The 27,571-nt window shown below is 35.1% G+C and overlaps 3 protein-coding genes across 8 annotated transcripts in view; 1 reads left to right on the top strand and 2 right to left on the bottom strand.

Annotated features, from left to right (window-relative positions):
• LOC142339107 (uncharacterized) overlaps positions 1-27,571 on the bottom strand; it is a 382,233-nt gene that overhangs the window by 346,865 nt on the left and 7,797 nt on the right. The gene's annotated exons all lie outside the window — the stretch shown is intronic.
• Positions 804-26,356, bottom strand: LOC142339106 (tubulin polyglutamylase TTLL7-like). 3 transcript variants are annotated; one of them, XM_075388839.1, is made up of 3 exons: positions 21,874-22,002; positions 20,683-20,860; positions 804-4,022 (listed from the first exon to the last, which is right to left on the bottom strand). In XM_075388839.1, the coding sequence occupies exon 3, from the start codon at positions 3,578-3,580 to the stop codon at positions 890-892; it is 2,691 nt and encodes an 896-aa protein (XP_075244954.1). In that variant the 5' UTR covers positions 3,581-4,022; positions 20,683-20,860; positions 21,874-22,002; the 3' UTR covers positions 804-889. The 3 variants fall into 3 exon arrangements, with proteins under 3 accessions (XP_075244954.1, XP_075244956.1, XP_075244955.1); XM_075388841.1 differs by lacking the exons at positions 20,683-20,860; positions 21,874-22,002 and adding an exon at positions 26,265-26,356; XM_075388840.1 differs by lacking the exon at positions 21,874-22,002 and having other exon boundaries at positions 20,683-20,866.
• Positions 23,089-27,571, top strand: part of LOC142339105 (unconventional myosin-VI-like) — a 223,680-nt gene continuing 219,197 nt past the window's right edge. For all 3 annotated transcript variants that reach the window (XM_075388837.1, XM_075388836.1, XM_075388835.1), the window contains exon 1: positions 23,089-23,098. The gene's annotated coding sequence lies outside the window, so the exon portion shown is untranslated. The remainder of the gene's footprint in view (positions 23,099-27,571) is intronic.

Below are 27,571 nucleotides of genomic sequence, written 5' to 3'. Positions count from 1 at the left end.
AGAATCTATAAACGATTGTCACAAAAAATCTAAACCTAACTCAAAAGACAGAGTCCAAAAAATGCTTTGGACTTCAAAGACACTTCACGCTCGTTAAAGCATCTGGCGTCTCATCTTTTAAGACAACAGGAGCAGCTAATGCAACTGAAACCCAAAAAATATTTTATATATTTATGAATATTATATTTCACCCCAAAGTTCAGAATAGATTCTTTTTTTATATATGCAGCCAATCTATAGCAACCAGTAATAAATTTCAGATAATTAAACAAACAAATTATGTAACAAAAATTGCACTAACAAATATTACTGCAAATTTCGATATATGATTTGTTTGTTTGAATATCTGAGTTTCATTTCTGGTTGCTATAGATTGGCTAAATATATGGGTAAAAAATCTATTCTGAATTTTGGGTTGAGAAATAATATTCATATATTGTTTTGGTTGCTTTTGTATGATTCTGCGGGTCTGGCTTTGAGGGTTTTTCGCGTTGTGCAGGGTTTTTTTGGACTGGCCAAGATTATGTTGTTTATGTTAATTGCTCTGAGTTAAAATGGCCTTGTATATGGCTTAGTGTTTGTTCAATCTCGCAAAATTTTAACTTTCTAAAATTTTAACTTTTCAACGTCTGAAAACAAATGAATTGACTTAAAATTAATTTTCTTCACTTTCCCACCGATTTCCATGTACGCTGACGTAAAACTAGATTTAATTAGAAAACAGAGTTTTAGAAAACTTTGAATCACAATCACTTCGATGATTTTCAGAGCTAGGGGACGAATATTTTAGGAGACACACAAAACACATAGCAACATTTATATTTGGTCAGAATTAAAAAGAAATTCAAAAGAACATTCTGCAAAGTTCTAGAACATTCTAGAGCTTTCGCTAAGACACAGTCGAGTTTCCAGGAATAACAGTTGCTGTTGACACACTGTTAGTGCCTAGGTTTAACTCAGAACGTGACTGGTTAGCAAATTGGTAAACTACTAATAGACAATCTTTGCACAATTCTACTGCAATTTTACAGCACCCCATTTCCACGTTCGACAACATTTCAACCCCATTCCTGAAAATTGATTCCCAAGGTGCGGGTCCGCGGGTTGTATGGTTGAGGCAAGACCATAATCCCTGCCCATGTGACCATAACATCCTGCTGAAAACTTTGTTCAAACATTTGGTCACGTTAAGTTTATCTATGTCTTCGCTTTCGTAAAATCTTTGAATAATTGAACGGACATTATTGCGAACTATGTCTACGACTTTCTGCCGTTTGGCTGAGTCTAATTTAACCAGCCAATATGAAGCTACCCGAGGTTTGTGATAACGCCAGTTGTCTAAAATAGAGTTCAATATCTCGGTTGCCTCCTCGTCGCTTTTGCCCGGGAACTTTATATTCAACTCACTTAACGCGTCGTAAAGCTGTATCAAGTCAGAATCATCTTTTTTGCGCTTGCTAGGTGGCAAATTGCGATTGCTCTCAAACCTCAAAGAGCTCAAACTTCGAGTCGAGGACCGTGAAACAAGCGTAGGTCGCTCATTTTTTTGAGATCGGTTGTTAAACGATGCCTTTTTGGTCTTTCTTGTAAGTTTCTTTTTATCAAGTACTGTTGATGCAGTTTCTATAGTATGTGTCTCGGATTTCGTGTCATCGTTTCCGTTGTTCTGGTTTGAGTTATTGGTGACGTCATTGTCGTCGGAGGCTTCGGAGTTATCATCATCGTCCGAGTCGTCAGATGAATGTTCGCCTTTTCGCAATGGAGACGAAGAACTGGGCATTGATGACAGGGTTTTGGGGACGGGGGGCTTCCGGTACCCCCCACTGTAAGTAGTGACTTCGCCATTTTCTTCACACTCACATTGTTCTATCAAGTCTAACAAGTCCGCTTCGTGGTACGGATTTTTATAGTTTGAAATTATCTCTTTTTGCAACTGACCACCCCGGCCCGCTAACAGGACATCGAAACCCTTGCTCAAAATTGTAATATACTGCTCTAGTTGGACGCGGTCGTCTATAGGGAAAATTTTCCTAAATTTCCCGAGGTTTTTTGACTCGTACTCTTGCCGAATCGATTCCCGACGCAAAGCTGCAAGCTGTATCTGCAGCTGTTCTCTCCGGCGAACTTTGGCAGCTTTGCTTTTATCCCATTGCTCAATTGCCAGTCTACGATGTCCATTAAAAAGTCGACGCTGGCTCTCCAATTTCTGGTTGTTCAGACATCGTTTTTTATCTGAAGCTCGTACTCTGAGTAATTTAAAGCTCTGTTGAAGCAGTGAGCTTTTAATATTCAAATCGATACGTTCGTTCGTTCCGAAACTCGGCGATCGGTTAATTTCTAGCAACCAGGGTTTACCCTTTCGGTCTAAAAATATGTCAAAACCCAAAATTTCGAAACAAGTGCTATCTGCTAAGGGTGAAACCCCGGGGCGGCACATCCGATACTGATGTATTAAATGCGGCTCGGCAACTAAAAGGGTTTTAACAATAACTTCGCCAATTTCGCGCCAGATTTTCTGGGTATCATATCCGCCTTTTGTTAGCCAATCATTTAGGAACTCAAAATTTCGTTTACTGCCTTTTGACTCATCTTCATCTTTTTCGTACGTTGCGCTGAATTTATTCACAGAATAGTTGGTCAAATGCATGTACAACTCTTCAATATTCTGATCGTTTGGTAAAACATACGATTTAGTGCTAATTCGAACTAAACCATCACGAAAAAGGAAAACTTTTAACGGGTCACAGGAAGTAACTAAAACGTACACTCGCATGTCGAATTTGAAGCCATCTATCAACATAGGCTTGTCTAGATATTCCTGTATAATATAATTTTCGTCCAAAGGTGCTTTTTCAACGTTTCGAAACAAACGTATACCGTTACCCATAGCCCCGTTCGAAGGTTTTGCAATAAAAGTTTTTATCCGCCTCCGTTTTTTCCCGCTTTCCTTGACATAATTCAAAAAAGAGTTACCATCTAACGGCATATTCCACGTTTTGGGCACAAAATCGTAATCATTTGGAAAAAATTTCTGGATCTTCATCATATTTCGGGCTAAAGCGTCTTTTCTGCAAACCTCTCCCATGCCTGGAAAATGGTTGATTTTCTGATAGGGTTTCATTTCGGATATTCGTTCATTCGGAACCGCTAAATCACTCCAATACAATAAACAGTTCGGATCATCGCGCTCGTCACGAACACACGCGAAACCGCAGTTTTCTAACGATTCCCGAACACACTCGTAACGAGTACCCGCGATGTTTGCGATCAGACCTTTCTTCGGCTTTTTCTTCGGCTTTCCACCCGAAGTCGGTGCCGACTTTGAACCTTCGGAAATGCTTTGATGTGCGCTCGCCGAAATTTCCGAAGGCCGAGAAAGAGAAACAGAACGTTTTGGGCTTGTTGGTGAGGTTTTATTCGGTTCGTTTTCATTCGCGGGAGATTTTGAACTTCGTCGATGTTGGGTTCCGGACGCCTCGGACGAGCAATATTCGGATCCACCATTATTGTTTACTTGTTGTTGTTGACTTTTAGCAATTTTCACACTTTTAGCACTCGAATTGGCGTCATTCGCAGACATTTTTATGAGTTGTATTGTAATTGGAACGTCGGTAAGTTAGGGAGTAACATTTTGTTTTTTTTTTTTCAAGTGTTTCCAAAAGTAAAGGAAAAGTAAAATACGGGATTAAAACACGTGCTGAAGAGAAAAGAAAAACTGCTGTGAATATTTAAGTGCGCCAAAAATACATTCCGCTTTTATTTTGATGTGTTTGTTGTTATGTTTGCATCTTTTCCCCGTCTTTTCCCGCGTGTTGATATCTTGGCAGCTAAATCTCATCAGGAAAAAGGATCAATTTCTGAACAAGGTGTAGGAAAAACTGGCATCCATTCCAAATAAGACAAACAATGTTGACAGGATATGTTATTGGATGGAATGAATTGTTTGCTTTGTTGATCTCCCACAAAATTCCATGGAAAATAAATGCGCAGCAGCAATGAAGAAATTTAACGCGTCAACAGCTCTAAACAAAACAGGTGTTTTTTATTTTGAATAAAGGAAATACTGGGAGATAAAATTTTTAGTTTTTCTTATTTTTGTTCAAAAAGAGAAAAATTGTTCATTAATTATTTAAAGTACTTGAGAATATACAGCTAGCTGCGTTGAAAATTCGCTCATTCAAAGTATACTTTTAAAAGAGTAAAAACAATTGGTTGTATACACGTTTATTTAAACAGAGCGAAAATATCTACTCAGCTAACTGCGCTTTTTAGCAGGTCAAAACAAAAATGGCTTGAAAATGATCACAAATAAACTTCTAAAATGTGAATAATCACCATGTCATTATGCCACTTGCGTGAACAGACATTGCAGTTTTATGTAGCGTGCTCTGAGCAAAATAAACTGACAGAAAATTATATAATACTGTAATTGTATTTTTTAACAAACCAGCGATAAGAGTTCAAAAATCAGATATTATACAAAATGCTATAACAACTTCAAAACTGACTAACAAAAGTCTATTAATCGTTAAAATACGCTTCAATTTAGAGAGGCTTAGAAAGTAGTTATCAAATATTCATCAGTTGCTGTTTGAGTTTGGGTGGCATAATTGTAAAAAAAAAATCTGAAAGAAGCGTAAGCCAACAAACAAAAGGTAACCATCGAAAATCACCTTTTTAGATCAATTATTTGAACTCTGCTTATAAACTATCTACTTGAGTTTTATTCACGTTAATGAAAAAGTTGCTTAGATAACATTATTCAGAATTGTGAAAGATCAATGCAAAACACCTCAAAGATAATCCTAAAATGAAATGGACTGATTCTGCCCCCCCCCCAGATTTCGGTAACTGGTTTCAGAAAAAAATGGTTATTTTCAGTTTGACCGAAATGAATTAAATTCAGAAATATAAAACCAATTACAGATTTTGTATTCCGTTTTAGCAAATTTTAGGTAACTGAATTACTCAACGTGCGCAAACGAACATTGCAATGTTTATCAGCGAAGTCCACGAACTATTCCTCTCAATTTTGTTTAACTATAATTGTTCAGGACCACTTTAGTTGGGGAGGAACTTTATACTCAACGGGTTTTTTTTGTTTAGTCAAATTTCGCCGATCGATATATTCATTGTACATGATTGTAGATTTTCAAAAGATTTTTTTTATCTCCGTTTTTTTCCGAGGAGTTCCAGAGGTTTAAAGACTTGTGAACGTTTGCCCAACTTCTGTTTTTGTCACATTTTTTTTGTAATTTTTGCATAAATTTTGACCAATATTTGCTAAAATATGATTAAAATGTTAACAATAGTCTCATTAATTTTACGTTTAGAGATAGAGGAAACTTGATTAATTGTTTGAAACAAACTCTTTGGGCAGATTTTTAGCTACATTTTTCAAAATTCATTATTTCTTCTTTTTTTGATCAAATTGCGTCCAATTTTCCAATATGGCCTACTTTGTCCAGCTTCACCGATGATGTAGACATTAAAACTGTTGACACAGACTTTCCTTACTCAAATAAGGGCGAATTGTACCTCGAGATCCTCAGTTTTCGGGAACTATCATTTCTGGAACCAACAAATTTGCACGAAAATCTTAATATAACAAAATTAAACTATGCTTCTTTATAAAAGTCGGTTCAAATATATTTTATTTTTGGCATATTAAGATTTCCGTTTGCCAAAAACAATAAAGCATTATTTGAGAAAATTTTGAACATTTAACAGCTGCGCAGAGTCCAGTTTTGGTCTCATCGTTGAGTTTCGCGATGAAAAAGATGCGGATTTTATTTCGTGTAAGTTCTTTTTTTAAAATTTTTTTTCTTCACAGTTATACGGAAGTCTTTTTTTATTTCGTGTAAGTTTTTTTCTTCACAGTTATACGGAAGTCTTTTTTTATTTCGAAGTTCAAATAATAAAGGTCCCTTTTGTTCCAATAAGGTCCAATGAAACAAAATTTTGTTCTAAGCAAACAAATTGTTTCTGGTTTTAAAAAATTTGTTTTAACAAAATAACGATTTATTGAAACTTTCTAGCAATTTTCCTTACAATCTTATTGCTACAACCTAATAGCGTAATTTCGTTAAAGAAAAAATAGCATTCTTTTTAATGTGAAAATAAGGTAATCTTAAATGCTGTTTTATTTTGTAAACAGTGGTTTTCTGTCATTGATACTACTAAGATAGTATCTAGTATTTATATTTTTTAACAGTCTCTAATTTTGAATTCATAATTTAATGTCTTGTCAGATCATCACAATTATGTCATATTTATAAAAATTTTCATATCTAATTTATCGCATACAATTAATTTGCAATTGATTGTGTTCAATATTTTTAGTGCAAAGATTTTGATCATTTAGGTTTCGACACAATTTCCTCGAAAAATTGAAAAGACTTTTTGGTTTTTGATCTTTTTTTTGTATTCGTATGAAATTCTGAATATTGGCAGGTCTCCATGGTTTTGAATGAGTTTTAACGATATAATTGAAACTATTGAATGAATTCAGTTGATTGCTCATTGCTTTCATTACATTGAATTTACTTGTTTTCAAAAATTAAAGTGTTTTCTGAGTTTGCCCTCGTTGTTTTTTGTCTACTTAATTATTCTCAAATAAGACAGATCTGGTATCTTTTTGGCCAAAAGCAAGTCATTTTGTTTAGTTTACTCATAATCTTATGCTATTTTGACTTTTTCCTTAAGTTTTTCCAAAAAATGAATTGACATTTAGATTTGGTCGTAAGTAGAGCTTATTGTTTATGTTTTGTTTTGTTTCTTGTCTTGTCTCTTACACTCCTTAACTGCAGTTAGCATCGGTCTTTTAATGGTTTATTGTCATTTGTATAGTTGTTGGATAAAACAGTTAATTTCGAACGATTAGTAATTTTTTGAAAGTTTTCTATCTAATCTTCATTTGATGAAAATTAAGTCAAAAACGGGGTCCGAACATTATGCGCGAACGCACAAAAATGGGCCTTCTTGTCACATTCAAGCATCAAAACCAATATCTGAAATTGACGCAAAAGTTTTTCGTTACTTATAAAGTTTGAAGTCGAAGTTATATAAAATTTTTAGTTAAAATTATATATCAATATCTTTCTAAGTCTTCGGAATTAAAAGTTAATTGATTGACTGAAGTTACACTGAATAGTTACAAAATTCTGCAAGGTTTGAAACATAATTTCGAAACATAATTTCTAAATTGCCCATTATAGCCGATTTCCCTTCAAAATATCTTAGTTTGAATATAAGCCCGTTTCCAGGAAAACCTTTCAAGTTCATACGTATTAACATAGCGAAACTCAATTAATTTCTTGCTTGATCAAATGTAACCACAAAATTTTATGTATACCTCCTGGGTGTCAAGTGGAAATTGGCATATTTAATCGAAACAGAAAACAAATATTTCTTAAGTGAAGCAGTAAAAGCAAGCGGTAATGTAATATCCATTTTAAACCGTTACTGTTAGTATAAAAAAGCCGGCGAATTCAATATTTAGAGTTTTGAATAACTTATCTCAAGCACGCATGTATGTCACATAATCTTCAATGAAAAACAAGACTGTACTATGTATTGCTGTTCTATCTTCAAGAAAAAAATTATAAAATTATAAAACGAATGGAGGTTAATGTAATCAAAATGCTGCAAAAATGCCACTTTCATCAAATTTTTAATATAGCTATTAAATAAATAAACTGCATCATGTAGGGTGATCTTGAAAAAGCTTCGGGACAAAAAAATATTCCTAAAATTTCCTCTTTTTTGCTGACAATGAAAAGGTCCTTCACTATTTCAAACGCTGAATGGATTTATAATATTTGCCAAAATACGTTTGTCTAGTCAAAACAACTCACCGCCATCTTTGCAGTTTGAAATAAAAATTCTGCAATCTTCATCCAAGTTGTTATTATCATTGATTGCGACAGGTCAAAATAGCCCGAGTCAACCTCAACCCAGAACATTACAAAATATAACCCAAAACATTTTTCTTTCAAAGTTATGTCCACCGGCCAAACTCTTTGAGCAAAGAGTAAATTTTGTTGAGTAACAAAAAAATTTTTTGGAATTTGAGTATTTGAAAAGATGAAAATTTTTGTTGAAACTAACCTCATCGATACAACTTTTTAATTCGTTGTTTGATGACAGATTTTGATTTGATTTGATTTGAATGCTTATTAAGCGTGCCAAGATTTGGGAAGAATTTTGGAAAAGAGCTGTCCTTTCTTTTGTACGTTTTTATTCAGACCGTTTTTCAGCAAAAAAGTTTTTCATTATTTCATTTTTAACTGCAAAAAAGTATCACAACATACTACCTGACTGCCAACCACATGAACATTGCACGCGAATTTGCATTGTCGTACCAACCATTCTTAAGAAGGCGTCTATCTTCTGTAGAAATCAACAGGTGAGAAAAAGCATTTTCCAACAAAATTTTGATCTTTTCCTCTATGATATAACACTCCATCCTTTTAAGCTGGTGAATCAGTCATGAACTTACGATCAGCTGAAATCTATCGTTGAAGAAAAGTTCCAAATAATCATGCACTGTCTAAAAACGCTTTTATTTCACTTGGTGATTTCTATCTACAGAGAATAAATGTAATCGTCTATACAATCAATGATAGTATCCAAAAATCTAATATTATTTCGGTTATAGCTAAATTTTCTCAAAATTCGGGTTATTTAAATAACAAAAATTAAGTGTTCTGCTATTTATGGCACCAACTGCCAATCGTTTCAAAATCGATCTTTCGGTGATAAATCTAGTAGTTAGGCAAAAAAATTATTATAGCTAAAAATCGGGTTTTCAGGTTAAATTGGTACTGCAATTGAAGCTAAATTCTGCTCCACAACGCATTCTCATAAATTTTACGAGATTCTTTCTCTATATGAAAACGGCAGTACATAAGAATCCGTTTTTTTTCACTCTGTTGATGAAGTATTCAATGAAACCCTCCAACATCTGAGACTGTAAAAGACCACGAGTATACGTTCGAAAGTTTATGAAAATTTTTAAAAAATGTTTCTATGCTCTTTGTCGAAAGTTGAATACATTTTGCTTTGCACTTATTGTCGAAAAAGCAAAAATAATACTCTTGCTGGCCACTCTGAAACTGGAAATTTTTGACTTAACTGCTTCCGTGCTCTTGAAGCAGCAGAAACAGCTGCTTCGAGAGCTGTATGCATGTTAATACATACTTGGAAATGTATGAACACGCATAGTTTTTAAAATTTTTTGTTTGCTTGTGCTCTCGGTTTTAGGGATTTTATAGATATGCTTTTAAATCAACCCAATTTTTTATAAAACAAACTTTTAGAAACAGGGAAAAAGGCAAATATTCATCTTTTTGAGCTAACACACTTAGTCAAATTGTGATTTAGCTGGCAAGCAAATCTAACTAAATGTGAAAGAAGCCGAATTAGCACTTCTATAAAACTTTTTTCATTAATTACGCTGTTACTAAACTTATTAAACCATCCATGTGAGATAGGTTTTGACTGCTAATAACGGTACTATGAGACCGTTCTGGTGGAATTAAGCAAGTGCTCCCTGCTTGAAAACCAATCAGAGGAATAAAACCGTCTTAGGCTACAAGAGACGGGAAATTCAAACTCGCGGAAATTTCCTGAATAGTTCCTGAAAACTGAACAAAGAAAAGTCAAATGGCTGATATGACGGAAGCCAAAACCGAATTTATTGAACGTTTGAATTCTTACAATGGCATTAAACTTTACTTTCAAAATGTATTTAACAACCTTGAAATCAAAATTTTCATTTTGCATTTTGGATAGAGTTTAAAATGTAATTTCAAGTCGGTCTAATGCATTGTGGCACATCTATTAAGCATCAATATGGCCTTCTTGAAGAACTTGAGTTGAATTCAAATAAGATAAAGATTGTTTTTCATATGGAAATTTCGAGTTGTCTTAATTAAGTTCATCAGTTAGACAAAACTCTGAATAAATTTATTTGACAGCAAAATCTCATCAGCTACAAAATCACCAACAAGTAAAATTGTACCTACGAATTTGATTAAAGTACAGTAGCTCATTGGGTGAGACGACTGCGTAATAAAATTACCCAATGTGTTTCCGAAAAAACATTGCGAAATTACCCAATGCGTTACCATTTCAATTATGTTGTTTAGATGTCGACAACCAATTCTCCTATCAATGGGTCAATTTACTTCGATTTCTTCAAGGTTTTCGGGGCCCTTGTAAAAAAAAAGTTTGGAGTTCCTCAGATAGCGATAATCGAAATTGTCGTTGACTATTTGCTTAGGTAGACTGAAACACCCTCTGCAACTGAAAGACCCTTTTAAAAAAGAGGCATATGAGTCTTCCAGCAGTGAGATTTTGTTTGGAATAACAGGTCTTTTTTCTACAACAAGGGCCAAGTTTGCGGCAAAACAAGCTGGTACAGCTCCTCCGCGAACTGTACCACGTCGGGCTTTTCCATCGCCATGACTGTGATATGACACAGCGTGGTGACCGTGAATGCCGTGTAAGCCTGTTTTACAAACTGGATATTTCTTCTCTGTATGATAGACAGGTACACCTAATGTATACTTTGAGCACATGCACGAGTTTCATTTGCCTTCAAATAAAGACTAATGCCAACTGTAAGTGATGCTGATATTTGTGCACCCGAATGGCATAGAAGCAAAGATTCAAGTCCCATCATTTCTCTGAAGGATGTTAGTTTTTCAATTTGTGCTTCAAACTTTATTGTGAAGAAGTTCTTCAATTCTTATGGGTCCTGAGTCCTCATAAGACCTAACCCTGGCAAACTGATAAGCAGTGTTGCCTGAAGCCTTCAGTCTTCACTACGAACAGTGCTCAATTTTTTTCGGAAACTTTCCTCTGCTCATTGTGCAGTTTCTTTAAAACATTTCGAACCATTTTATTTTTATTTTATTTGTTATTATATATTTATTTTTTAGCTTTAAATCAGGTTCCAGAACTAAATTATTTCAAATCAATATTACTGAGATTCCCGAACAGAAAATTATTGCTATTCAAAAATCTGCAGGCAATATCGTGAACATAAAGTTATGTAACAAAACGTGAAGTTGCGTCAAGTTTTTCAGCTGAACACCTAGATGGGAAAAAATGATTACGCGCTGGCGACCTACTAAATAAAAGGTACCATTTGATCTATTTTAGCTCTTTAGTTCCCCAAAGGCCAAAGTATTTGTCTTTTGTAGCTGATTTCCGAAGATTAGCTCAATGATAATTATTAATTTAAGTTGAATGCTGAATGGGTGATTCTAACTAAAATCCACTACGCAAATTCAGGTTGTAAAAGAGATTTTACAATCTTCAAAATGCGGGATGTTCAACCTCAAAAATATCTTTTTCCAGATAAATCCTTTCAGGCTAATTGACCGCAAACACAACAGCAGGTGCTGTCATAATTTGTTCAGCCGGCATTTATTGCATGCTTTTAAGCCCGTAATTCACTTGAAGGCCATAAAAGTGTAATGGCACTTTTAAATGCATAAATCAGTTGATCGAGTTGAGCAGTCAACCAAATCAATGTAGAAGGTTATTCTAGACATACAGAATGTCCAATTGCTAATAAAGAATTAACGGCTTTTTTTAAATTATGACCCCTACTGGAATTATGTTCAATTGTTTCGCTAGTTTTCAGAGTCTGTGATTTAGTATTTCTAGATATTTAGTATTACTAAAGCTCTAGCTTAAAAGTCTTTGTTTCACTTATAGAGAGGTATTTCACACTAATTTTAAGGTAAGGTCACATGAAAAATCATCTTAACTTATCTGAAATGTTTTTATAGTCCATACTTAACAGAAAAAAAGTTAAAGGTAAATATACATTCACGGCTTGACCACCATAAAAAACTAACGTTTTCTTTCGATAGTATTTGATGTAGTTGTGTTTGTGTGCGTTTTTACGAACCGAAGGTTAAATTGGTTTTCTATCGATCGTTTTTATCAGCTTGAGTTTGTTCAGGCGCTTGACCTGACTCACCTCACCCGGTAAAAATACTGTTACATTTCCCAGAATGACACCAGCCATAAAACGCCCTATATGGAATTTATGGAAACTTATTAAACATACATCATAAAAAAATTTTGAGTCTGGCTCATGAACACTTCAACAAAAAGGTCGCTTGCAGTTCCGAAACTTCGTTTCTGTGCATGAAAACTCGAGATTCAGAAGTTCGATTTTATGGTACCTCATTTAACATTCAACCGCCTATAATTTTTTACCTAACTCAATTCTAGGTGAAATTAGAAGTAAAGTTTAGCTTAATTGTACCTTAGCATGAGTGTATCTTCACTTGTAATTAAGTGTGTCCACAATCAGTGCTGACCGATTGTAAATGCATTTGCAAATGAACACTGGAGGCTCATACACATCGGCTTTTTACCCTGCTTTTGTAGAATATAGACTAATGTCACAATTGGGTCAAATATGTAAAAGTATTTCAAACTCCAAAAACAACAGTTGTATGTGCAATAGTTAACTGGCGGTTTACAACACCTCTTTAAATTTATGAGCGACCTTTTCGCTGACTTGTAGAACCTGATTGGCAGAACAGATCGACCTAAGCAATCAATCAATCAATTTAAGGATATCTTAGTTCTTAAATCTTTTCAGTTTTTCTGCAGGAAAAAAAACGTTGGCTTTTAGAACACCATAAATAAAGGGCAAAATCTCGTACCAAAGTTGAATTTTCACTGTCAAATTGTAATGTGCAAAACAAGAAAACTGCACCAAAAATGCGCCAGATTTTGAGAACAGATAGACTTGAGAGTTTTTATGCAAACTTAGAACTTTTTAAATGCAGACATAGAATTATTTTTTTAATGATTTTATCTGACAAAATTTGTAAGATTATGAAAAATTGGATCAAATCAGTGCTTCTTTCACAATTTATGGTTCAAAATCGCTTTTCCGACCAATTGAAGCAAAACAATAAAAGAAATAAACCATTATTGTATAAATACCATGATTGGAGGGGCTATAGTTTATCTGGCCACTACCCGGTTCGAGGTTTTTTGTTGAATTTTTTGTAAGAAATGCGGTGACTCTCCATATTGTTTTCAAAAAAATCAGTTGGATGAAGATGAAGTTGGAAAGTCTTGAAAGCAGACAAAAGTAGTGAGAATATCAAAAATTGTCTTTTTAAACGATTTTTTCTAAATGATGGAGCAAATTATCGACCCCCAACCTAAGTTTTTGAACTCTTGCTGTATTCTACTTTCAAATTATTTTTGCAATTTTTCAAAAAATTCAGTTGGATGCAAGTGAAACTGGAAAGTGTAAAAAGCAAACAAAAGCCCGTAATTCAATTGAAGGCCATAAAAGTGTTATGGAACTTTTTTATTCAAAATCAGTTGATCAGAGTTGAGCAGTCAAACAAATCAATGTAGAAGGTTATTCTAGACATACAGAATTGTCAATTGCTAATAAAAAAATTGGCGGCTTTTTTAAATTATGACCATTACTGGAATTATGTTCAATTTTTTTGCTAGTTTTAAGAGTTCGTAATATAGTATTTCTTGAAAGAAGGTCTTAGCTGAAAAGTGTTTGTTTCACGTACTGAAAAGCCATTCAAACTAATAAACTTAAGGTAAAATTTATACTAAATACGTCACAAATAAGAAAGTTAAGGTGAATTAACCTTCCCGGGTTGACCACCATAAAAAATTTACCAACCATAAAACGCCATATATGGATTTAATGGAAACTTTTCAAACAAGCAACATTACAAAAAGTTTTGAATCTGGCTCATTGACACTCCAACAAAATTTAGCTTCCATTTCCGAAACTACGTTTCTGTGCATGAAATCTCGAGGTCACAATTGGGTCAAATATGTAAAAGTATTTCAAACTCCACAAACAACAGTTGTATGTGCTATAGTTAACTGGCGGTTTACAACACCTCTTTAAATTTATGAGCGACATCTTCGCTGACTTGTAGAACCTGATTGGCAGAACAAATCGACCTAAGCAATCAATCAATAAATTTAGGGATATCTTAGTTTTTAAATCCTTTCAGTTTTTCTGCAGGAAAAAAAACGTTGGCTTTTAGAACACCATAAATAAAGGGCAAAATCTCGTACCAAAGTTGGATTTTCACTGTCGAATTGTAATGTGCAAAGCAAGAAAACTGCACCAAAAATGCGCCAGATTTTGAGAACAGATAGACTTGAGAGTTTTTATGCAAACTTAGAACTTTTTAAATGCAGACATAGAATTATTTTTTTAATGATTTTATCTGACAAAATTTGTAAGATTATGAAAAATTGGATCAAATCAGTGCTTCTTTCACAATTTATGGTTCAAAATCGCTTTTCCGACCAATTGAAGCAAAACAATAAAAGAAATAAACAATTATTGTATAAATACCATGATTGGAGGGGCTATAGTTTATCTGGCCACTACCCGGTTCGAGGTTTTTTGTTGAATTTTTTGTAAGAGATGCGGTGAATGCGGTGAATTTTCGTAAGAAATGCGGTGATTGCGTTGAATGCGGTGAGAAAAAATAATTCAGCGCTATTTAACCCCAGGCCTAGGTGTCAACAATAAAAAGCGTTAAATTATGTGAGACTTTGCTGTGGGCTGAAGTATCCATATTTATTTCAAAAAAATCAGTTGGATGAAGACGAAGCTGGAAAGTCTTTAAAGCAGACAAAAGTAGTGAGAATATCAAAAATTGTCTTTTTAAACGATTTTTTCTAAATGATGGAGCAAATTATCGACCCCCAACCTAAGTTTTTGAACTCTTGCTGTATTCTACTTTCAAATTATTTTTGCAATTTTTTAAAAAATTCAGTTGGATGCAAGTGAAACTGGAAAGTGTAAAAAGCAAACAAAAGCCCGTAATTCACTTGAAGGCCATAAAAGTGTTATGGAACTTTTTTATTCAAAATCAGTTGATCGAGTTGAGCATTCAAACAAATCAATGTAGAAGGTTATTCTAGACATACGGAATTGTCAATTGCTAATAAAAAAAATGGCGGCTTTTTTAAATTATGACCATTACTGGAATTATGTTCAATTTTTTTGCTAGTTTTAAGAGTTCGTAATATAGTATTTCTTGAAAGAAGGTCTTAGCTGAAAAGTGTTTGTTTCACGTACTGAAAAGCCATTCAAACTAATAAACTTAAGGTAAAATTTATACTAAATACGTCACAAATAAGAAAGTTAAGGTGAATTAACCTTCCCGGGTTGACCACCATAAAAAATTTACCAACCATAAAACGCCATATATGGATTTAATGGAAACTTTTCAAACAAGCAACATTACAAAAAGTTTTGAATCTGGCTCATTGACACTCCAACAAAATTTAGCTTCCATTTCCGAAACTACGTTTCTGTGCATGAAATCTCGAGGTCACAATTGGGTCAAATATGTAAAAGTATTTCAAACTCCACAAACAACAGTTGTATGTGCTATAGTTAACTGGCGGTTTACAACACCTCTTTAAATTTATGAGCGACATCTTCGCTGACTTGTAGAACCTGATTGGCAGAACAAATCGACCTAAGCAATCAATCAATCAATTTAGGGATATCTTAGTTTTTAAATCTTTTCAGTTTTTCTGCAGGAAAAAAAAACGTTGGCTTTTAGAACACCATAAGTAAAAGGCAAAATTTCGTACCAAAATTGGATTTTCACTGTCGAACTGTAATGTGCAAAGCAAGAAAACTGCACCAAAAATGCGCCAGATTTTGAAACTATTACGCAGAACAGCTAGACTTGAGAAATTTTATGCAAACTTAGAACTTTTTAAATGCAGACATAAAATTACTTTTTTTAATGATTTCATCAGACGACATTTGTAAGATTATAAAAAATTGGATCAAATTAGTGCTTTCTTCACAATTTATGTTTCAAAATCGCTTTTCCAACCAACTGAAGCAAAAAAATAAAAGAAAGAAACCATTATTGTATATTTACTATGATTGGAGGGGCTATAGTTTATCTGACCACTACCCGGGTCGAGATTTTTAGTGAATTTTTGTAAAAAATGCGGTGATTGCTGTGAATGCGGTGAAAAAAATAGTTCATCACTATTCGACCCCTAAAAGGCGTTAAATTATGTGAGATTTTGTTGTGCGCTGAAGTATCCATATTGTTTTCAAAAAAATCAGTTGGATGCAGATGAAACTGGAAAGTGTTGAAAGCAGACAAAAGTAGTGAGAATATCAAAAATTGTTTCTTAAACCATTATTTCTTTATGATGGAGCGAATTATGGTCCCCCCAACCAAAGTTTTTTAATTAATTTTAAACCATTTTTCTTTATGATGGAGCAAAAATTCTACCCCCACCCCCCCCCCCCCCAACATAGGTTTTTGAACTCTTGCTGTAATCTATTTTCAAATTGTTCTTGCAATTTTTCAAAAAAATCAGTTGGATGCAAGTGAAACTGGAAAGTGTTGAAAGCAAACAAAAGCGCGTAATTCACTTGAAGGCCATAAAAGTGTAATGTCACTTTCAAATTCATAATCAGTTGATCGAGTTGAGCAGTCAACCAAAACAATGTAGAAGTTTATTCTAGACATACGGAATGTCCAATTGCTAATAAAAAATTGGAGGATTTTAAATTATGACCATTACTGGAATTATGTTCGATTTTTTCGCTAGTTTTAAGAGTTCGTGATACAGTATTTCTTGAAAGAAGGTCTTAGCTGAAAAGAAGGTCTTACCATTCAAACTAATAAACCTAAGGTAAAATTTATACTAAATATGTCACAAGAAAGAAGGTTAAGGTGAATTAACCTTCCCCGGGTTGACCACCATAAAAAATTTATCAACCACAAAACGCCATATATGGATTTAATGGAAACTTTTTAAACATGCAACATAATAAAAAGTTTTGAATCTGGCTCAACGACACTCCAACAACAGTTAGCTTGCAATTCCGAAACTACGTGTTGTATCAAAAATTGTTTTTATTAAACCATTTTTTTCTATATGATGGAGCAAAAAATCGACCCCCCAAACTAGGTTCTTGAAATCTTGCTTTAACTTACTTTCAAATTATACTTGCATTTTTTTAAAAAAAAGTCAGTTGGATGCAAGTGAAAGCAGACAAAAGAAGTGACGAAAGCAGACGGGAATTTAATCAAAACTAGCGGTTTTGTTTGAAACTCATGAATAATTGAAAAAAATGAGTAAAAGTTGTTGGACAGTGAAAAACTGTTGCTGATGGAGATTATCTGCAGTGAGCTGTCTGATGATGCCTGGTTTGACAAAAAAAATCAGCTGAAGCGCTGATTCAGGTAAGAAAAATTCAGCAGGGGGAATTCATAGAAGACACGGTGAATTTTCGTAAGAAATGCGGTAAAATGCGGTAAAAAAATAATTTTCACCTCGTATTTCTTATATCTTTTTGCGGTGAATGCGGTGAATCGCGGTGAATTTTTTTTCGCCGCGTTCTCTGTGGTGGTTAATTATTTTTTTTCACCATTTAATCGGATGAATTATTTTTTTTCACCGCTTTCTCAAGCGGTGAATTATTTTTTTTTCACCGCTGGATGCGGTGAAAAAAAAATAATCGCATCAAGCGGTGAAAAATAATAATTCACCGCCACCGAGAACGCGGTAAAAAAAACTTAATTCACCGCGATTCACCGCATTCACCGCAAAAAGTTGTAAGAAATACGCGGTGAGAATTTTTTTTCTTTTCACCGCAATTCACCGCATCTTACAAAAATTCACCACCAAACCTCGACCCGTGTTAGCTGGGGGAGGGGGCTATAATGGGAAATACCCGACTGAGCTACTAATACAAAATGGTTGTGACGATTGTAATGGCTGTTTTTAAAGAGACAATCTGGTCTGTGGTTTAATCAAATTCCCGTTTTTCAGATGAAGGTTCAGTTTCAATAAAGATTTGTAAGAATACTGAGAACGCGGTGAAAACAAATAATTCACCGCGATTCACCGCATTCACGGGGAAAAGATGTAAGAAATACGCGGTGAAAATTTTTCTTTCACCGCATTTCACCGCATTTCTTATGCAATTGCACCGCCAAACCTCGACCCGGGACATCCGATCAAGTTGTCTCGCTTAGTTTAAAAAGAGTGCAACCTTTGTCTTGTAATCGCAGTTTCAAATTTTATTATTATATAATATGATATTTTCCGTTTGTAACCCTCCAGCTTAGTGGGCGCATATTATTTGCAACACCCAGACGCTTGTGCCATACTTTTACATAAAGATTTACTATAAAAGGACACTTGCACTGTAACTGGGGTCGCATAACGTACTGTGGGGCACAAAATGAAAAGGTCCCGGATATCATTTGAAGTCTTCAAGAAAAATTTGATTTTGAAATTTCTTAAAACAATTATTGTTATTCAGTGAACAGAGTAAATAGGAACAGCTGAAACTGAGTTTAGGAAACAGAACTCTATCCTGAGCGGCCTATGCTTTGAAGTATATTGAGTTTTGAGGTATATAAATTTAGTCATATTGAAGCCAATGATTGAATAATTTAAGGACGCGCTGAATTCCGCCAGGTTGCCGAATTTGAAAACGTCTCCACATAGCATTTTGGTAGCCGAAACAGTTAGAAAGGCCCTTCATCAGAGCCATAAATTAAAGCTCTCTATATCATATCTCAATCAATGTCAATTTAGTTTTCTTAATAAGTAGTTCTGTTTTTAGTGTTCGAAAATATTAAATGCTTGTTTAAAATTGTTTTCGACTTTTTCGTGAATTGTCCCTGTTTCTCAATCAAACGAAAGTTGTCTCAAAATGTGATATGTTTTCACGTTTCTTCAACTATGATTACGTTAGCATTTGCGCTAAACAATAGAGGCAGAAAAGATGTGATTTAAATGTGATATCGTGACAACTTTCTTTTTCTTGTAAAACTTGGATGGAGTTGATCAATTTTACATCGGGATTTCTAGGATATAGCAACATAGTAGCAAACTTTACAAAGTTGAAATTCAAAACATGCCAATTTTTGGTGAGCACCCGGAAAAATTTTAGCGTCTTTTAAATGTCTGCAATGTCAACACTAGTGAAGACAACTATATGTTCCTCTTTTTAGGTCTTTCCCATTACAGCCCCACCCCAGCTTAGTAGTCAGATAACCTATAGCAGCCACCACCACCATGGTAATTATACCATAAAGGGGGGCTATAATTTCATGGGGGGCTATAGTGGGAAGGACCCCATTTCTCTTAGTGAAATCAGGTTTTCTGCCGTGATTTCTGCTCATCGTAGTACATAAAAAAATTGCGGTAAAAATTGTATTCTTTTTAAAAACAAGAGAAAAAATGGAATCTAATAAACTTAGTGCAATGTAACCAATCAAAATGCACATTCAAAACGGGTTCAATTCTATTTCGGCCCCAGCGTATTCTGTGCCTCCCATTTATATTTTATGTGTTGTTTTTTAACACGTTACAATGCTAAAAAGAGCATGTGCGACTGGGGGAGCGTAAGAGTTATATGCCAACTAAGTTACACAGAATAGACACGAGCTTTTTTATATTCTGAATCTTTGATTTAAAATTCCTTAGTACAAATTGGAGGCACCATCATTGTTAAGCAACAGACAACAGAAGGTGATATTTTTGCGTAGTCTCCCACCTGCTGTTATTGTTTAAGGCCACTGCTGTTGATATTTTGATATTTTTTAAAATCTATTACAAAATGTCTTATTGACTTTAAAAATTCAGTAATACTTTGCGTATGTAAACCAAACTTTTTACAGTCTTTCTCATGCCAAGAATTGAAGATCTTACAGTTTTTGATAAGTACCTTAAAAGTTAAAAATTCAGAAAGAATGAATCTTGTATCTATCCCCCTGATTAGAATGCATACAATTTTTACGCACCCAGCTGTACGTGATATTAATATAGCAACCAGTTTGCTATATATCAACACAATTAGTAAATGGGGTGACGAGTAGCAGGGGAACGAAACAAAAAAGAAATCTTTATAAAATTAGACCTGATAGGATTCCCTGATCTTTCCCGTTTGTGTCCCCCCAGCTTAGCGGGTGCACATTATTTTCAACCCCCAGACGCACGTAACATTTTTTAACATAATGATTCACTATGCAGTACCTTACATTCGTGCACTCAAAGTGGTCTGATCGGATCAATACAAATTTTGCGTCTTTCCCGTTATATTTCTACAATTGGAAAGACTGCCAATTTTGCAGCTTCCTTATCTCAACACATTTCTAAATAAAGACATTAGACAGCCCTAAAACATCTCGGAATTTCTGATCAGAGTTTTCCAAAATGGGTTTTTCTCTTTGTAACTCCTCCATCCCCCTCGACAAAACTATAGCTCCCCATCATAGCATAAGTTAAATGCCCACTAAGCTGCGGGTGAGTAGATCCGATTTGTCAAGACTACGCAATTCGAGCGCACAATGCGTAGGTGTGCGCTCTACGATGATCTGATCAGATGAGACTTCGGTCTGGGACCTCAACGGGGGGAGGGGGGGGGGGCTCAACACGATCCAAAAAAATAGAGCTGATTTATACCCGCGTTGTTGAAAATTGAAATACAATTTGAAATTCAATTAAAAATTGTCTCTCGAGTCTCCATCAGAATTTTCCTTATGCCATCAAACGAACGGATCATGCATTATAACCGAAGTGTGGGAAAAATAGATATGCTCGCAAAATTTTTTTAACTTCAGTACTAAAATTCTTTCAACATACCTGAAATACAGCCCCCCTCTGTCTCTGCATGCCGCCAGGCAGTAAATCAAAGCCAGTAATAATCTCCCAGTAATTGATCGCCTTCCTTTGAACGCTTACAACATTAAACCATTCTCTAACCATTTAAATCGCAAATTCCACACGTGCCAATTTAGCACGGGAGCTACCTATCAGCCTGCTTTTAATGTATGGAGAACGTGAATAGAGCCGAACGGGCGTAGAGCATAATGCTAATTATTGATCATTGCGACTCCCAGGCGCACGTGCTATTTTCCTTACATAGTAACGTGCTATATAACAACATATAATTTGTAACGGGGGGTCATAAAAAACACTGGGGGGCCGAAACAGAATAGATCCCCGACTCCCAGGCGAAACAGAATAGATCTTTTATGACTCCCAGGCGCACGTGCTATTTTCTTACATAGTAACGTGCTATATAACAACATATAATTTGTAACGGGGGGTCATAAAAAACACTGGGGGGCCGAAACAGAATAGATCCCCGAATACTTTAACAGCTCTTATTGGAGTAGGACTAGACATTAATGTGAAGGTTTTATGCGGGATCTTTTCCTTGGGCCACCAGGTTAGTGAGTGCATAATCGATCGAGTGAGGTCGAGAGGCCGAGTGGATCGTAAGTCGACCGCCAACATAGATAATCAAGTAACAGCAACTGATTAATTTGCCTGCAACTTCTGGCATTTCTGTCATTCATAATTCGGGTTTTTCCCATTATACCCCCCCCCCCCAGCTTATAGTCTTCCCCTCCAATAATAGAGAAAACACCATTATGGGGGTGCTGTATTTTGGGGGGGGGGGGGTGGGGGGGCAATGATGGGAAAAACTATGTTCTATAATTTGTTCAAATAAGATGGTGTGACCAATCAAATTTAAGCCATCGGCTATGATTGATTTTCCTCTTGTGATCTTTGCCCCCCCCCCCCCCTCATTGAGTTATACGTTATGCAGTCTCCGCCCCGTTAATGAGGAATGATCTCGTGCCAATACACAGTAAGTCATTATGTAAAAAATGGCACATACGCGCTTGTTGGGCGCAAATAATATGCACCCAAAAAGCTGGTGGAGGGGCACAAACGAAAAACATTCTCATCTTTCCTTATTCGGCTCTAAGCCCGTTCGGCTCTAACTGCCGACACCCTAATGCATATATATGTATTTGGATGTACTTGTTTGGTGGTAAATGTTTAGATTTAAAAGGATGGTAAGAAAATTGTAATGGGAAGAAAAACAGTGTTTATTGTCTTCTGAAGGGATGCGCGGTCGTTCTAGACTGTATTGTTTAGTGTTTATTGATCAGTTTGTACTGGATTGTTTGGATTGCAGCCGGCAGATGTAAGGGGATCAGTAGAGCGAGTAATGAGGTATAGATACGTGAACAGACACTTAAATGCCCCCAAGCACAATCGACCGCGGGAAATTTAGTTTAATTAAGAGATAAAACGAGAAACTGTAATAGATTTTCACGGAAAAGTCTTCACGGATTCTAATGTAAAGTGAAAACAAATCTTGGGACTATCCCAATTGACCAAAGTAAACCCCTCCCCCTCCCCTCCCCCCCCCCCCCCCCACACACACACACACACACACACACACACACACACACACACACACACACACACACGCACACACACACACACACACACACACACACACACACACACACAAACACACACACACACACACACACACAAACAGACACACACACACACACACACACACACACACACACACACACACACACACACAAACACACACACACACACAAACACACACACACAACTTACGGTAGATGTTAAGAAATGCTGATGATTTACCGCGATAATAAGTTTGATTTCGAAGCATTAGGTAAAACGTGAAAGTCATGATGATGATCGTGAAATCCGGAAATGTATAAGCTTTGCCGAAACCTAATAAGCAAACCAAATGAATTTAAGTCCCCAGTTGAGAGGTCGACTTTATGAAAAGACTTATAAAGTCGACCTAGGGGGGGGGGGGGGGGGTATTTCCATACCTTAAATACACGGTCGACCTCCTAGTAAGGGTCGACCTAATATCTTTTCATAAGATTCCGTTACTTTAACTTTCAGTTCATTTGGTTTGCTCATTTGGTTTCAGCACAGCTTACAAATTCCGAGCGGATTCAAGATGAAATAACATAAAACTTCTTTACAAAACACCCAATGTATCAAAACACCCAATTCCAATATACCCAATGCCAAAATAAAATGACCAATGCCAGATACACGAAAAATATTTTAATTGATATAATATTAAAATTCAGGTACAAGACCACAATTAAGCTACCAGTGCACAATTAAGCACATATAAAATAATTAGAGGCAATTTAATTAGAGTACGAAAAATGTTGAGACGTTATTCTGCTTATTAAATTTAGCCAAATATGGACAATAAAGATCAGCAAATTTACTAGGGGTAGGTCCCAGCAGAACCAATTAGCTTTGCACTTCGATGGACATCAGTTAAAAAAAAACTCGAAGAGAAATAAGGATACGCATTAAATGGAGCACCGCCAAATGTAAAATTGCAGCCATTAATAACAAAAAACGGGCACAATCTTTAATTTTTCCCCAAAAGTTGAAGATATATCAGATTCTGCGCCAAATTAAAGATACCACCAGAACGGGGCACAAGCCTGTCAAAAATACATTGTGGCAGCGGTCAATTGAAAATCGGGTCGGATATTCAACGGAGCTGTCTTTACCAAGCAGATCATTAATAAATTAAAAAAAGCTACTTTCAGCGGACGTCCAGCTGAGGTGAGAAAATTGGCCAGAATTGTAGAAAACCAATATCATCTGGCACCCTGGAATAACAATAAAGATGCAGTTGAAAGCTTAGCATGTACTACGATCGATTTGCAAGGGGAATACTTAAACGCTACGTGTCTGATTCAGCGCAACCATTCTGGCTCTCTTCAAACTTTTCTGGGTTTAGTTTTCCAAAGCAAGCAACTGTTATTGTGTAAAAAATTGGAAAAGAGTAAAATGTATAAATTTTTATTCTCCAAATTCTTGGTTTGATTGTTGTTCCGACACAATGAAGAAACAATAATTTAAAACAACCAAACGTTTGCTAACAATGGGGCCGACAATTTCAGCAGCCCTACAACCACTGTAATCTCAATTTCAAACTGAAAGCAATATGTTAAAGTTATAAAGTAAAATTTTTCTTATTTTAAAGAAATAACGAATAAAATAAAAAAATTTTAAAGTCTCAAGTGACCAAATGCAACTTCATTATCCGAGATTTCCCCATTGTTTGCATAGAAAAGTCAAACTATATGGAAATTCCATGCTACCAAAGCTGGTTTTCGAATTGTCTATTTATATCAACACTTGGATTATTCGCGTTTTAACAATGATGTGTACATATGAACACTGAGTGCTCTCAGACGATTGTAAAAGTAGCAGTATATACAAAGAACTGGCTGCCAAAAAGTTCGCCGAATTAAATTTCTTGAGTCATCTTAGTCTCATGAAAGCACAAAGTTTTGTTTCCTACAATTTTTTGATTTGCATATAAGATTTTTTTTCTGTGCATGGCAACTTTTTTAGCTATAACAACTAGTCCGGTTTAAAAAATAGTTTTTTGTGTGTGTAAAAGATAGACGAGGAAAACAAAGTGTGTTGATAATACGAAACAAAACCAAAAAAAAAATGGTTTTAATTGCTTTTTCTTAGGAAAAAAATTCAGTTCAATTCCTGAAAATCCGTGAATAACTCAAGTATTTAAATCGGAAAAGTGCAACCTTGAAATCATTATCTGTGAAAACAACTGTTTTCAGGCTAATTTACTTCAAACTTCTCAAAAAGTACCCGAAAGTTAAAACTTAAATTCTTTTTTAGTAAGCCATGAGAATCCTGAGCAGTCACAAGTGAAATTTTTAGAAAAGATATCACGTAGAACAGAGGCAAAGTTCCAATAACTTATCCTGCTTAATTTTTTTTCTACCACTACCGCTACTATTATGCCAACCCGGCTATGCCAATTTTTGTCACTCTAAGATTGCCATTCTATGGATAAAGATAGTATAACCACGCTCATTTGGCCTAGTTGATTTCTTTGAAAAATCATTTGCTGAAAGCACGAAACTATTTTAGTCTAAGATATTGGACAAGTGTAAAAGTTTTAATTTTTTGCTCTCCGATCTTTTGTCCTGACGGTTGTTCCAACAAAAATGGAAAAAGCTAAATATGAAAGAATCAGCGAAAAGTTTGCTGAGATATGGGGCAGCCATTACAATCCCTGTGATCGCAAATCAAAACTGAGAGCAATTTTGTTAAAACTGATGGTTTCAAAATAATGATGGAATCAGCCGATGTGCACAAATTTTGAAAAAAAGAGAGATTTTTTTAAATAATCTCGCCTGAGTTTTTCCGAGTCAAAAATGTTCGGCAAAAATCGTCCGAACAAAAACAAGTTGAGTTTAAATTAAGTTGAGTTTAAGTAAACTAACAGGCTGCATTTTGACATGGTCAGGAGTCTCTTCAGAAAAAAAATTAATTCTGATTTGGTTGATCACGATCAATTGCACGATTTTTCTTTAATCAAGCCAATCAAGAAAACAACTGTTTGTAATTGAAAAATTGCGCATATTCTTTACAGAATAATGACTTCCACGATTTGCACATCGTGCCTAAGATTTGTATGAAGACTGGATAGTGTAAAAAGCGACATGATCAGAGCACTGAATCAGTACTGGTATAAGACTCGCAGTTAGACGTGCACAGTACTGATACTGACTTGCAGTTATTTCCGGGATGAAATCATGGAAAGTTGTGGAGCTTTTTATGGCTTTCAATTTAATAATTACCTGATATCTATACCTTAGTTGAGCGCACGTTTCAATTTGCAGCTACGAATACAAAATTCTGTAAGTATAATTGAAACTCCTGTTTTTTCAAATATCAAAACAATATCGCAGCCTGATTTTATGCTTCCGCTTAAATTATGTACTGCTGTTTGATTTTTCACCAAAATGTTCAAAGCCCGAATAATTAACTGAAATCTCGGCTACACGAAGTTCAAAGGTGATGTAATCTATAAGTTTCTATCAATTATTAACCTTTAATCTGCTCTTAAAAATCAATCGATTAAATCAATTATTCATCAGATACAAAATTAATTTAAAATGTGGTAAAATATAATGTAGATTGGAGGCCAGTACAAAATCAAATATTCAGTATGTCTATATGGTTCTTTCCCATTATATCCACAACCCCCCCCCCCATAGTGGTCATATAACGTAAGGCACCCCACCCCTCATGTCATAATAGAGGGCTAAAATTTCGTAGAGGGGGTTATAATGGGAAAGACACGAAAATGTTATTGTAACGATTAAAACTGTTTCAAAAAGCTGAGCATATACTAATCCGCCTGTTTTGCAAATCGAGTTAATTATAAATGGGACAACTGGTCGGAATGCATTTGAAAAACTGCTTGCTATAAGTTGCAAGGTTTTGCAGAAAAATTGGACAAAAATGCACATAAATGAAATACATGCAAGCTGCACGCGTCTAGACGAAAAATGACTCACCTAATATTTTGTCCTTGAATGTACCAAATAAATCATACTTTTAGGGCTTTCAAACGTGGTAGAATTGGGCAAAATAGAATTTTCAACCCACGCACCAACCCTGCCACTCCGGTTTAAAACTAGATACGTGTATTTGTCAGAATGAAATGGGAGTATTGGTGCTGATGTTGATTTTTCCATTACTTTTCTAAACAGAAACAGCAGCTTAGGTTACCCTGTGTGGGTTTTAAAATAAAATATAAAATACAGGAAAAACTGCTATTTTTCTCACTGCCGCCCTCGCTTATCCCATTTTTTTCTCCAAATAAACATAAAGAGAATAAATAGCCCAAGGTGGTGTTGAAAAAGTAAGAAAATATCACATTTTGTTCACATCGATGAAGATTTATTCACTTTCTGTGGTCTCGAGGGACCGAATGTATTTTCATCATCCATGCTTTTTCCTTCGACTTTGGTTAGAAATGAAAAGTCGATAATATTTGGAAAATTCCATGCTACCAATACCGGGCTTCAAACGGTCAGCTTAAATCAACACTTGAATGAAGTGAAATTTAATTATATGGAAACTGCTCGTGATTTCTCATGAAAAGCACTGGAAACTACCAAGCTATTGTGATACCTTTTCAAAATATATTATACTTTTCTCAAAATTCAAAATGTTCAAAACTCATAATATGTATATGTTTTAGGGAAAACTTCTGTTTTTTGCCATTTTTACCTTCCAAACCATTTGTTTTCTGTGCATAGTAAATTTCATAGTTATGTACACAATTTGAATGAAAAAAAATGAATATTTTTGTTAAAAAAGACGAAATGACAAGTTTTGTTGATACCATGACACAGCCTCTACAAAACTGCAGTTTTATCTGTTTTTGCCTAGGAAACCGTTAAGTTCAATTCCTAAAAATCAGTAACAACGTCATTAATTAAAAATCAGTAACAACGTCACTAGTTTCTTCCAAGCCCATGGAAAAAGTGATAAAAATTTTTAAAACTTTGGATTTCTTTGGTGAGACATTGCAGATTTGAGCAATCACTATTGAAATTCTTAGGGGCTATCGCAGGTATTGGAGAGACAAACCTCGAATATATTTTTAACTTGCTTATATATTCTCGGCCAATACGGTGCCTATTATGCCAACCTTTCTGTGCAAATTTTGTAACTCTAAGTGTGCACTTGGGATATATTATCAATGAGATAAATAAAACATTCATCCCCGTTCACATTGCATGTTGTAATAATTGTTTAAAAAGTCCATGGAAAAAACGGCTAACTAAAAATATCAGGAGCGGAAGTTTTTCGAACG

This window comes from Convolutriloba macropyga, chromosome 5, assembly GCF_964194025.1.
Source record: "Convolutriloba macropyga chromosome 5, txConMacr16.3, whole genome shotgun sequence".
Taxonomy (NCBI): Eukaryota; Metazoa; Xenacoelomorpha; order Acoela; family Convolutidae; genus Convolutriloba; species Convolutriloba macropyga.
The sequence above is the reverse complement of the archived record's forward strand: the minus strand, read 5'-3'. Positions and strand labels throughout refer to the sequence as shown.